The sequence below is a fragment of the Salmo salar genome, chromosome ssa06, assembly GCF_905237065.1.
Source record: "Salmo salar chromosome ssa06, Ssal_v3.1, whole genome shotgun sequence".
Taxonomy (NCBI): Eukaryota; Metazoa; Chordata; class Actinopteri; order Salmoniformes; family Salmonidae; genus Salmo; species Salmo salar.
In genome coordinates, this window is record NC_059447.1 from 49,804,704 (window position 1) to 49,817,584 (window position 12,881).

The 12,881-nt window shown below is 40.2% G+C and overlaps 1 protein-coding gene across 3 annotated transcripts; it reads left to right on the top strand.

Annotated features, from left to right (window-relative positions):
• The first annotated feature begins 401 nt into the window (after positions 1 to 401).
• On the top strand, positions 402 to 3,837 carry LOC106607589 (H2.0-like homeobox protein). 3 transcript variants are annotated; one of them, XM_014204670.2, is made up of 4 exons: positions 402 to 990; positions 1,620 to 1,796; positions 2,083 to 2,267; positions 3,115 to 3,837. In XM_014204670.2, exons 1-4 carry the CDS (start codon positions 555 to 557, stop codon positions 3,427 to 3,429), a joined length of 1,113 nt encoding a protein of 370 aa, XP_014060145.1. In that variant the 5' UTR covers positions 402 to 554; the 3' UTR covers positions 3,430 to 3,837. The 3 variants fall into 3 exon arrangements, with proteins under 3 accessions (XP_014060145.1, XP_045576644.1, XP_014060146.1); XM_045720688.1 differs by lacking the exon at positions 1,620 to 1,796 and having other exon boundaries at positions 2,065 to 2,267; XM_014204671.2 differs by lacking the exon at positions 1,620 to 1,796 and having other exon boundaries at positions 403 to 990.
• Positions 3,838 to 12,881: the final 9,044 nt, after the last annotated feature.

Sequence of the window (12,881 nt, forward strand, 5' to 3'; positions counted from 1 at the left end):
ATGAAAATGTGATTCCAGTTGTTCAGCCTAATCATTTTTGTATCAACTTTTTAAAAACGTATTTTGAAACAAATAAAGCTGAATACATAACAGCCGAGTGCAAGGAGAAACGTAATTACATTATTAGATACATGTTCATCTTGCAGAAGACGTTTGCCCTTGCATTTATTGTTGTCGTTGCTGCATGCCATCCATGATGAACAAGATAGTGACGAAGATGATGTTGTCTGTGACTGCTGTTGAAAAGGGTTATGAAGATATTCAATATATGGTCATTAGCAACACTTAACTCTGCACATCTCCATCACAAGGGCGTGTTTGGGTGTCGAAACCAAACTTCTATTGGCTAGAAAGCAACCAATCCGTGTCAGAGGAAAAACTTCAACGTTGAAGTACTTAGACCAAAGACTAACATGTCAGAGTTGTGTGAGAGATTTCTGGCACTTACACAAAGACTGCAGCCTTTCTGACTACAGTTAACTCAACGTTACATGCCAAATTTATTGTTGTATCATCGTTTGTGATCAACCGAGGGGCAACATTACGAGTTCAGGATGTATACGGCAGGACTCAATCCGTTTTACGCATCAAATTTTAGTCTTTGGTCTGCTTATTGCGCGGGTGGTTTCGCTGTGGATACAATGAAGAAGCCCTCATTTTGCATTGCTGACATTTTGCAGGTTGGGGATGCCGAGAACATCCCCGGATCCTCGGCCCTCATGGCTCATATGGGACACCGTTCTCAGGTCCACACCTCTGGATCTCCGTTGCGTCCTTCCCCGGTGGGGCCAGAACAGTCGGTCTACGGTGGGAGACTGAACCCCGGGTCTCCATATCACAGGCACGGAATACACTTAACGTCTGTATCTAGAACGAGTTTCAATTCCCAACAAGCTCCCCCACCATCAAGCAAGGACCTCAAGTTCGGAATCGATCGGATATTGTCAACAGACTTCGACCCAAAAACAAAAGACATATTGTCTTTAAGAGGTAACCTTTTAAATGAACTTTCATACCGTTGTCAAAATGAATTCTCTAAAATAACTATTTATAGGCCCACATCAAGATTCTCTTACTGCCATAGAAAGCATTCAATAATTTCATCATGTTGTAAAGGCACTTTTTATTTTTTATAATGTGGCTGTATTGACTTAATTAAAAGCTACGTTTATAAATTACTGACCTCGAAGGCAGTGGCAACATCATGCACTTTATTATTTACGCACACAAAACCTCTATATGAATATCCAAACTGCCACAGTTGCCTCACTATAAAACGAGGTATTATTTAGCTTGGGACGGCAGATAGCCTAGTGGTTAGAGTGTTGGGCCACTAAGCGAAAGTTTGATAGATCGAATCCCCCCGCTGACAAGGTAAAAATCTGTCGTTCAGCCCCTGAACATGACACCAATTTTCTAGGATATCCAACTATAATTTCCACTGGTCCTAAACCGTCATTGTGATTAAGAATTTGACTTGCCTAGTTAAATAAAGGGTTAAACATTCAGACTCGCACACCAAAGTCATTTTTAGGTGAAAAGTTTTATCATTGACAAATACTCTTATATATCATACGTTGCGGTCATTTCTTACTTATTTATCTCTCGCCCTGTGACAGATCTTACGTCCATTGTTAGCTCGAATCGTCAGTCAGGGATCCACATGCCCGTGCAGCCCTCGGCGAACCAGTACTTCGCATCCATAGACCCAGCGATGAGCGACACGTCCTCCATGATGAGCTCACTAAACTGCGCCAGGCAATCAGGGCAGCATCAGTTTCAGGACACCTTCCCAGGTAGTGTAGCCGTCAGCACATAGGCTACATAGGGACTTTTCCAGCACACATGGCATTTAAGGACAAACAATATTTGTACATAGCCTTTATTATTCAGACTTTGCTCAGTGTTTTTAAACCATAGGCCTATCTTCTGTTGATCGTGTTTTTCAAGTGAATATAATTTGCCTTGTATGTTTGCTTGATACCACTTTTCTAGGATATCCAACTATAATTTACCAGTGCACTTTGACATTTTAACGAATAAATAACATTGCTCAACCTTTATGTCCCTTTATTTATACAGGTCCGTATGCTGTCCTCACAAAAGACACGATACCACAGACATACAAAAGGAAGAGGTCCTGGTCGCGAGCGGTCTTCTCCAACCTGCAAAGAAAAGGACTTGAGAAGCGATTCGAAATACAGAAATACGTCACCAAACCCGACAGAAAACAACTGGCTGCAATGCTTGGCCTAACAGATGCACAGGTACGTTACTTGCATCATGTTGTAGCCTATAGGCCCCAATTTTATGGACATGTTTGAGTTATTTTAAGAATTCTTTCTTCTTGAGATGGAAAGACATATGCCTAATAGTGTAATACATATATTCAATACGTTTAGCTGAAGCGTTAAAGATTGCGCGATAGAAATATACCATAAAAGCCATTTGCGACTTGAGCCGACATATGGAGCGTTTACCGTGAATGCAGTCTCCGCTAAATCATGAACATTGTCTTTAAATTTCAATAATGCTGTAACGGTGAACTTTCGCGATACGGATTGAATAGAGCCCTGGTCTTGTGTTGTTAAGACAGGAAGCCGCCACTCAGAGGACACACCCGGTAATATATCCTAGTAGGCAACTGTATAATTGCGCAATCGAGAACTTTTAGGGAAATGAAAGTCGATTACAACGAATTATTGCAAATGGAGAAAGGTCATAATCTTACGTAACTCCATTGGGTTAAGCAATACACATAATACTAGCCTACAGCCCATCTGATGTGTTTAATAGCCATATGTTTTTGTAGGCTATAGGCCCACATTTACGCAACGTATGCCCACCTTTACCCACACGGTTGTTTTATTCTGCATTAACTTTATTGTAGCCTACCTAGGCTACTGTCAAGTTATTCATTATGAAATGTAGGCTATGATTTCCTTATCAATACGGTTTTGTTGTGTTATGTAGAGACTGTCCTTTTATGCTATCAATTAGGTCTCTGGGTCATATTTCCATGGAGCAAAAATCATTGTCAACATGTTGGCGAGTAGCCTAGGAATCAGGATCATGCTGTTGACATCTAAACGAGCTTTTGCACTTTCTCGTCAGGTCAAAGTGTGGTTCCAGAACAGGCGAATGAAGTGGAGGCATTCGAAAGAAGCCCAGGCACAGAAGGACAAGGACAAGGAGACACTGGACAAGTCACTGACAGAGGCCGAGCCCAAAGAGCCGGAAGTGTCTGAGTGTGAGAGTGAAGCGAGCTGCGAGTCCGAATTCGAGGAAGGACAGGAGGACAAGAGTGACGTGGACATTTCTGAGCATAACAAGACTAGTGTGATCATGACCGGGGCCACCCCTGTGAGTACGGAAGAGGCAACTTCAGTCGGAGCCCTCACAGAAACTGTGGCATCATCACAAATGTAAATATGAGTGCAAAGTCAAACGTAATTTTAAAAAAATGTAACAATAATAATTTAATATAAATATTATTTTGTTAAATTGATATACAGTGAAGTTTGTCTTAAAGTGGAGGGCCAGTAGGATGCCCTACAGCAGAGGCTATGGGTTATTATTATTTTTACTTTCGACTCCTTCAATCTTTCAGCTCTGTTAGTCAGTATTAGGCGATGTGCATGACTTTTTCCTCAAATTAAGGAAATATTCTGTTGTGAATTTTAATCTGAAACAGCGTTTCGCGTTCTGAAATCCCAGAAAATGACACAATGTTAATGTATTTTACTCTGGAAGCGTTAATACATATTGTTGTATTTTATATTTTTCAATAATTATTTGCACTGGAAATATTGTAAATAAAACATTTCTTTCTTTCGATTTTCGATTAAATGTCATATGTTATATATATATTATTATTAATGATATTATTATTTTTTAATTGCATTATTTTGCCCATTATTACTTCCTCTTTCGGGTCTAATCGAATGCTGAAAACATCACTGAAGGAGAGAGAACTTCACAACTGACATGGTCTTTGACTAGCCTAGCCTATAGGCTAGTCAAGACCATGTCAGTTGTGAAGTTCTCTCTCCTTCAGTGATGTTTTCAGCATTCGATTAGACCCGAAAGAGGAAGTAATAATGGGCAAAATAATGCAATTAAAAAATAATAATATCATAATATCATAGGCTAATATTCACTCCCAAAACAGTTATCTGAAGTGGATAATACCATTTTATTTTCATCATAGGCTATACATTTAGGATTGTACATTTCTTTCCTACAGTATATACAAAGTAAGATGATGGTCATGATGATGATATAGGTTTACTATTTAATTCCTCACAGCTTACATGCCGATAAAATAATATTTGTCTAGGACTTCGCTGCCACGTATGCCTTATTTCACCGTGTGAAGTGATCAGAGGGGTGGGATATATGTTTATGTTTCGTGCTTAAAAGAATCAATAAATCCTACCTAGTCTATCATTCTATATTGCAATTATGTAATTCATAAAGTAATATTTAGCTTTTTGGGAATAAGCATAAAACCCAATAATGGGTACACTCAAGATGAAATGGAATGTGAAAACATGGTGGAGCCTGTAATAACTTATCTCAACAATTTGGTGTAAATAGATAAAACTTATCAAGGGTTTTGTCTCTCACAAGTCCAACACCATCTAACCGTTTGCATTTACGAATGCAAGTTACGCAAGTCGTTTAAAAAAAATGGTAGCCTATCGATGCGTTTTCAATGAGCCGTTTGCCTTAGTTAATTTTATTTTCAGTAGGTTACCTTGTTCTGTTACATTGATTAAATCATTCTGAGGTAAATGAAAGTGTCTAAAATAAACTGAGGGCAAAAAAAAAATGGTTACACCAAGGCCCACAAATAGGTATCCTCCTAACTCCGGGAGTCAGTGGCTGCATTTACACAGACAGCCCAATTCTACTCTTTTTTTCTCAGTAATTGGTATTTTGACCAATCACATCAGACCTCTCCACATCAGATATTTTTCAGAGCTGACATGATTGGTCAAAAGTCAAATTAGTGAAACATATAGAATATGTAGGCTACCTGCGTAAACGCAGCCAGTGAGTAACAGACCATTAAAGTTAGTCCGCTGAACTAATGAAGAATTAGATACGCCTTATTTAGCAGTCACTACTTGCTGAGTTCGTTGTAATCCACACAGTAATGGCATAATAACAACTTTGAATTACATTTAAAAACATGCCTATATTATTTATAGCAGGTTATGTTAAACTCCATGTATTAAACTAGGCCTATAGTCTATACCCTTACTGACAGCCAATATTGTAGTGCAGTATTATGGATACCTCACTTTGTCCAGTCCCAATGGAAGTGTGAAAAGAAGCATGCGGTGCCTTCAGGAAGTATTCACACTTCTTGAGTTTTTCCACATTTTGTTGTCTACAGCCTGAATTTGAAATTGATTAAATTGATATATTTTTGTCACTGGCCTACACACAATAACCCAAAATGTCAAAGTAGAATGATGTTTTTAGAATTTTTTGCAAATTAAAACAAAATAAAAAGCTGAAATGGCTTGAGTCAATAAGTATTCAACCCCTTTGTTATGGCAAGCCTAAATAAGTTCAGGAGTAAAAACTTGCTTAACAAGTCACATAATAAGTTGGATGGACTGACTCTGTGTGCAATAATAGTGTTTAACATTATTTTTGAATGACTACCTCATCTCTGTACCCCACACATACAATTATCTGTAATGTCCCTCAGTCGAGCAGTACATTTCAAACACAGATCCAACCTCAAAGACCAAGAAGGTTTTCCAAAGCCTCAAAAAGAAAGGTACCTACTGAATATCCCTTTGAGCATGGGGAAGTTATTAATTACACTTTGGATGGGGTACCAATACACCCAGTCACTACAAAGATAAAGGTGTCCTTCCTAACTCAGTTGCTGGAGAGGAAGGAAACCGCTCAGGGATTTCACCATGAGGCAAATGGTGACTTTAAAACAGTTATAGAGTTTAATGTCTGTATTGGTATTTTTGGAATGTTATTAGGATTCCCATTAGTTGTTGCTAAAGCAGCAGCTACTCATCCTCAGGTCCACACAAAACATGAAACATGACATAACACAGAACATTAATCAACAATAACAGCTCAAGTACAGAACTACATTAATTTAAAAAAAAGTACACACGCAGCCTACATATCAATACATATGTAACAGTATAGCTTCCGTCCCTCTCCTCGCCTTGAACCAGGGACCCTCTGCACACAACTGACACCCACAAAGCATCATTACCCATCGCGCCACAAAAGCCACGGCCCTTGCAGAGCAAGGGGAACAACTACTTCAGGTCGCAGAGCGAGTGACGACACCCGATTGAAATGCTATTAGCGCGCACCACTGCTAACTAACTAGCCATTTCACATCGGTTACACATACATACACACTATCTAGGTCAAATAAGGGGATTGGCGTTGTGTCGTGAGGTGTTGCTTTATCTGTTTTTGAAACCAAGTTTGCTGTTCATTTCAGCAATATGAGATGGAAGGGAGTTCCATGCAATAATGGCCCTTTATAATACTGTATGCTTTCTTGAATTTGTTCTGGATTTGGGGACTGTGAAAATAACCCTTATGGCATGTCTGGTCGTGTAAGTGTGTGTTTCAGAGCTATGTGTAAGTTGGCTATGCAAACAATTAGGAATTTTCAACACATTGTTTCTTATAAAAATAAGAAAGATTGCAGCCTGTCTCTCCTCAACTCTTAGCCAATCGAGAATGGCATGTGTAGTATTTATATTAGACATCTGATTGCAATGAAGAGCAAGATGTGCTGCTCTGTTCTGGGCCAGATGCAGCTTATCTAGGTCTTTCTTTGCAGCACTCGACCACATGACTGGACAATAATCAAGATTAGACAAAAGTAGAGCCTTTTCGAGTGTGGTGTCAAAAAAGCAGAGCATCTCTTTACAACCATTTAATCTATATGTTTTGACCATGACAGTTTACAATCTAAGGTAACACCAAGTAATTTAATTTCTTCAACTTGTTCAACAGCCACATGAATCATTGCCAGATGCAGCTCAGGTCTAGAACTTAGGGAATAATTTGTATCAAATACAATGCTCTTAGTTTAAAAGATGTTAAGGACCAGTTTGTTACTGGTCACCCATTCCAAAACAGACTGCAACTCTTTAAGGGTTTCAGTGACTTAATAAGATGTGGTTGCTGATGTGTATATGGTTGAATCATCAGTGTACATGGATACACATGCTTTGTTTGATGCCAGTGGCAGGTCATTGGTAAAAATAGAAAAAGAGTAGAGGGGCTATAGAATCGCCCTGCGGTACACCACACTTAACATGTTTGACATTGTAGAAGCTTCTATTAAAGAAAACCCTCTGAGTTCTATTAGATAGATAGCTCTGAATCCACGAAATGGCAGAGGTTGAAAAGCCATAACATTTTCTCAACAACAGGTTATGGTCAATAATGTCAAAGGCTGCACTGAAATCTAACAGTACAGCTCCCACAATCTTCTTATTATCAATTTCTTTCAACCAATCATCAGTCATTTGTGGTAGTGCAGTACATGTTGAGTGCCCTTCTCTATAAGCTGCCCTTCTCTATAAGCATGCTGAAAGTCTGTTGTTAATTAGTTTACAGAGAAATAACATTGTATTTGGTTGAACACAATTTTTTTCAACAGTTTGCTAAGAGTTGGCAGCAATCTGATAGGTCTGCTGTTAGATCCAGTAAAGGCCGCTTTACCACTCTTGGGTAGCGGATTGACTTTGGATTCCCTCCAGGCCTGAGGACCAAGACTTTCCTCCACAGTAGGCTCAGATTAAATATATGACTGATATGGGTGGCTATAGAGTCAGCTACCATCCTCAGTAGCTTTCCATCTAAGTTGTCAATGCCAGGAAGTTTGTCATTATTGACAATGATTTTTCCACCTCTCCTACACTAACTTAACAAAATTCAAACTTGCAATGTTTTTCTTTCATTATTTGTTTTCTTATGCAAGACTATGATGGCTCACTGTTTCTTGTTGGCATTTCCTACCTAAGTTTGCCCATTTCCCCAATGAAGTAATCATTAAAATATTTGGCAACATCAAATGGTTTTGTGATGAATAAGCCATCTTATTCAATGAAAGATGGAGTTGAATTTTTCTTTCTGCCCATAATTTAATTGAAAGTACTCCAAAGTTTTTTTCCATAATTCTTTATATAATTCTTGGCTTAATAAAACAGTTTATTCTTCTTTTTGTTCAGTTTGGTCACATCATTTCTCAATTTGCAGTAAGTCAGCCAGTCAGATGTGCAGCCAGACTTATTAGCCATACCTTTGCCCCATCTCTTTCAACTATACAGCGTTTCAATTCCTCATCAATCCATGGAGCCTTAACAGTTCTAACAGTCAGTTTCTTAACAGGTGCATGTTTATCAATAATTGGAAGAAGCAATTTCATAAATGTATCAAGTGCAGCGTCTGGATGCTTCTTATTAATCACATCAGACCAACACATATCTTTAACATCATCCACAACAAACTAATATGATCTCTTATACACTCTTTTGGAACTTTGGCTTTCCTGGATATAGCCATTACATTGTGATCACTGAATCCACTGGGTATGAATATAGTTTTAGAGCGAAGTTCAACAGTATAAGTGAAAATGTGATCAGTACATGTGGATGATCTTGTTCCTGTATCGTTTGTAAACACCCTGGTAGGTTGATTAATAACCTGAACCTGTAACGTCCTGACCAGTAAAAGGGGTTATTTGTTATTGTAGTTTGGTCAGGGCGTGGCAGGGGGTGTTTGTTTTGTGTGTTTCGGTGTTTTTGGTTTATGTTCTATGTTATCTATTTCTGTGTTTATCTAGTTCTTATATTTCTATGTTGTGTATTTTGGGTTGATCTCTAATTGGAGGCAGCTGAATCTGATTAGAGATCACATTTAAGTAGGGATTTTTCTTTATGGGTTTTGTGGGTAGTTGTTTTTCGTATAGTCCTTGTGTCCTTACGGAACTGTTGGTTGACGTCGATTTATTTTGTTTAAAGTGTTCACTTATATAAATAAAAGAAGATGAGCATGATACCTGCTGTGCCTTGGTCCACTTTCTACAGAACCAGATTACAGGCACTGGTTACAGTGAGAAGCTTCCTCTTGAGTGGACAGCCTGATGAAAACCTGTCAATATTCAGGTCTCTAAGAATGTAGACTTCTCTGTTTACATAACACATATTATCAAGCATTTCACACATATTATTTAGATACTGACTGTTAGAACTTGGTGGCCTATAGCAACACCCCAAAATAAAAGGTTTTAAATGTGCCAGGTGAACCTGAAACCACAACACTTCAATAACACTTGACATGAGATATTTTCTAAGCATTACAGGGATATGGCTCTGAATTTATACAGCAACACCTCCCCCATAAGCATTCCTGTCTCTTCTATAGATGTTATATCCTTGTATTGCTACTGCTGTATCATCAAATTAATTATCTAAGTGATTCTCAGAAATGTCTTATATATTACTGTTATCTGATGTTAGCAAGTTATTGATTTCATTAACCTTATTTCTCATGCTACATATATTAAAATTGGCTATTTTCAGCCCTTCCTGGGTAGCTTAACAGAGATAGACAAAATATGGAAAAGAGAAAATAAAGCAAGAGAAAAAATATACATTCAACAGTACATTAATCAGTTGGTGTGTGTAAGTATTTGTGTGTGCTGCAGGGTTGAAGCTACCAACTCATAGGCTTGGCTCTCTCATCCTTTCCAGGCATTTGGGAGGGAGGGTGGACAATGAGCCTGTCATAGTGGATGTAAGCAATGCCCCCATGTGCTCTGGCAGCTTTCAAGGTTGGAATAAGTTCTTTCCTCTTCAGGCACACATCTTCAGGATGGTCCACATTGAAGAACATATAGACTCAGCAATAAAAGAAACGTCCCTTTTTCAGGACCCTGTCTTTCAAAGATAATTCGTAAAAATCCAAATAACTTCACAAATCTTCATTGTAAAGGGTTTAAACACTGTTTCCCATGCTTGTTCAATGAACCATAAACAATTAATGAACATGCACCTGTGGAACGGTCATTAAGACACTAACAGCTTACAGTTGGTAGGCAATTAAGGTCAGAGTTATGAAAATTTAGGACGCTAAAGAGGACTTTCTACTGAATATGAAAAACACCAAAAGAAAGATGCCCAGGGTCCCTACTCATCTGCATGAATGTGCCTTAGTCATGCTGCAAGGAGGCATGAGGACTGCAGATGTGGCCAGGGCAATAAATTGCAATGTCCGTACTGTGAGACGCCTAAGACAGCACTACAGGGAGACAGCTGACCGTCCTCGCAGTGGCAGAGCACATGTAATAACACCTGCACAGGATCAGTGCATCCGAACATCACACCTGCGGGACAGGTACAGGATGGCAACAACAAATGCCCGAGTTACACCAGGAATGCACAATCCCTCCATCAGTGCTCAGACTGTCCGCAATAGGCTGAGAGAGGCTGGACTGAGGGCTTGTAGGCCTGTTATAAGGCAGGTCCTCACCAGACATCACCGGCAACAACATCGCCTATGGGCACAAACCCACCGTCGCTGGACCAGATAGGTTTTGTCTCAACAGGGGTGATGGTCGGATTCGCGTTTATTGTCGAAGGAATGAGCGTTACACCGAGGCCTGTACTCTGGAGCAGGATCGATTTGGAGGTGGAGGGTCCGTCATGGTCTGGGGCGGTGTGTCACAGCACCATCGGACTGAGCTTGTTGTCATTGCAGGCAATCTCAATGCTGTGCGTTACAGGGAAGACATCCTCCTCCCTCATGTGGTACCCTTCCTTCAGGCTCATCCTGACATGACCCTCCAGCATGACAATGCCACCAGCCATACTGCTCGTTTTGTGCGCGATTTCCTGCAAGACAGGAATGTCAGTGTTCTGCCATGGCCAGCGAAGAGCCTGGATCTCAATCCCATTGAGCACGTCTGGGACCTGTTGGATCAGAGGGTGAGGGCTAGGGCCATTCCCCCAAGAAATGTTTGGCAACTTGCAGGTGCCTTGGTGGAAGAGTTGGGTAACATCTCACAGCAAGAACTGGCAAATCTGGTGCAGTCCATGAGGAGGAGATGCACTGCAGTACTTAATGCAGCTGGTGGCCACATCATATACTGACTGTTACTTTTGATTTTGACCCCCCCTTTGTTCAGGGACACATTATTCAATTTCTGTTAGTCACATGACTGTGGAACTTGTTCATTTTATGTCTCAGTTGTTGAATCTTGCTATATTCATACAAATATTTACACATGTTAAGTTTGCTGAAAATAAACGCAGTTGACAGTGAGAGGACGTTTCTTTTTTGCTGAGTTTATGTTCCTTTCAAGTTCTTGGCTCTTTCCAGAACAGCTACCTTGTCCTTGAACCTCAGGAACTTGACCACTATTGGCCTGGGCCTGTCACCTGGGCCGGTGGTGGGTTTTCCAGTTCTGTGGGCGCGCTCCACCCCAAACCTCCTGTGGTCCATCTTCAGTTTCTCCGAGATAATTTCCTTCACTTTGTCCTCAGACTCCGTTCAGGTCTATTTTGGAGATTCTGCAATTCCGACCACAGCCGTGTTGTTCCGCCTTGATTGTCCCTCATGATAATCTGATATCTTTATCATTCTTATCATGGATTCACATACATAACTTATATCCTCTCTCAATGACTTACAGATTGCTATCATCTTGCCGTTCTCCTGTTTAAACGTATCGAGCTGACCCTGGGAGAACTGCAAACTGGACCTCTCTGGACCTCTCTTCAGGTCGTCCATTCTTTTATTAGTTGACTCCACCAGTATTTAGACAAAAAACTTCCTTCACATCAACATCAACATCCTTCACCTGTGATAGATAGACACCAGTGTTCTCAACGGTACTCCCGCCAGCTTTGGTCTTTGTCATGGTAGCAACACTGTTACCTCTCACAGTTCCAGACAGGGCAGGTCGCAGGGAAGATTGAAAACAACAACAAACAGCAGGGATCTAGACAGCCACAAGCCTGGGACAATCCGCAGTCCCAGCCACAATGTCTAACCGCATCACAGACTGTGTTCAAGCCCTCAGGAAAACCCTGCTAGCTTGAAAGGCAGCTAGCTAACAGCTGGGCTATTTGCTACGCCAAACAGCTCCTCAGACCCGGCCTTGGTGGGCAGGATCACTGGAGAGATAGTAGCAGTCCCATCAACTGATGCCAACCGCGTCGCGGGATCCAAACTCAAAAGATAGCTACTGTAGCTACTAAGTAACTTTCAATAGACTTTCAAAATATTCTAAAACAATAAACTTTCCAAAAGAACAGTCCGAGCTCTCCCTTGTTCCGCATTCAACAGGAAGTGTTGTGTACTGTGGTTGGAGAAAACTGAGTATGGATCAACAGCATTGTAGTTACTCCACAATACTAACCTAGTTGACAGAGTGAAAAGGAAACCTGTACAGAAAAAACTATTCAAAAACATCCATCCTGTTTGCAATAACTGCAATAACTGCTAAAAATATTGCAAAGAAAGGAACTTTTACAAAACATTATGCTTGGGGAAAACCAACACAACTCATCACTGAGTACCGCTCTCCATATTTCCAAGCATAGTGGTGGCTGCATCATGTTATGGGCATGATTGTAATTGTTAAGCACAGGGGAGTTTTCAGGATACAAAATAAACGTAATAGAGCTAAGCATCGGCAACACTCTAGATGAAAATCTGGTTCAGTCTGCTTTCCACCAGACACTGGTTGATGAATTGACCTTTCAGCAGGACAATAACCTAAAACACAAGTTCAAATCTACACAGGAGTTGCTTACCAAGAAGACAGTGAATGTTCCTGAATGGCCTGCTGAAACTTACCCAGA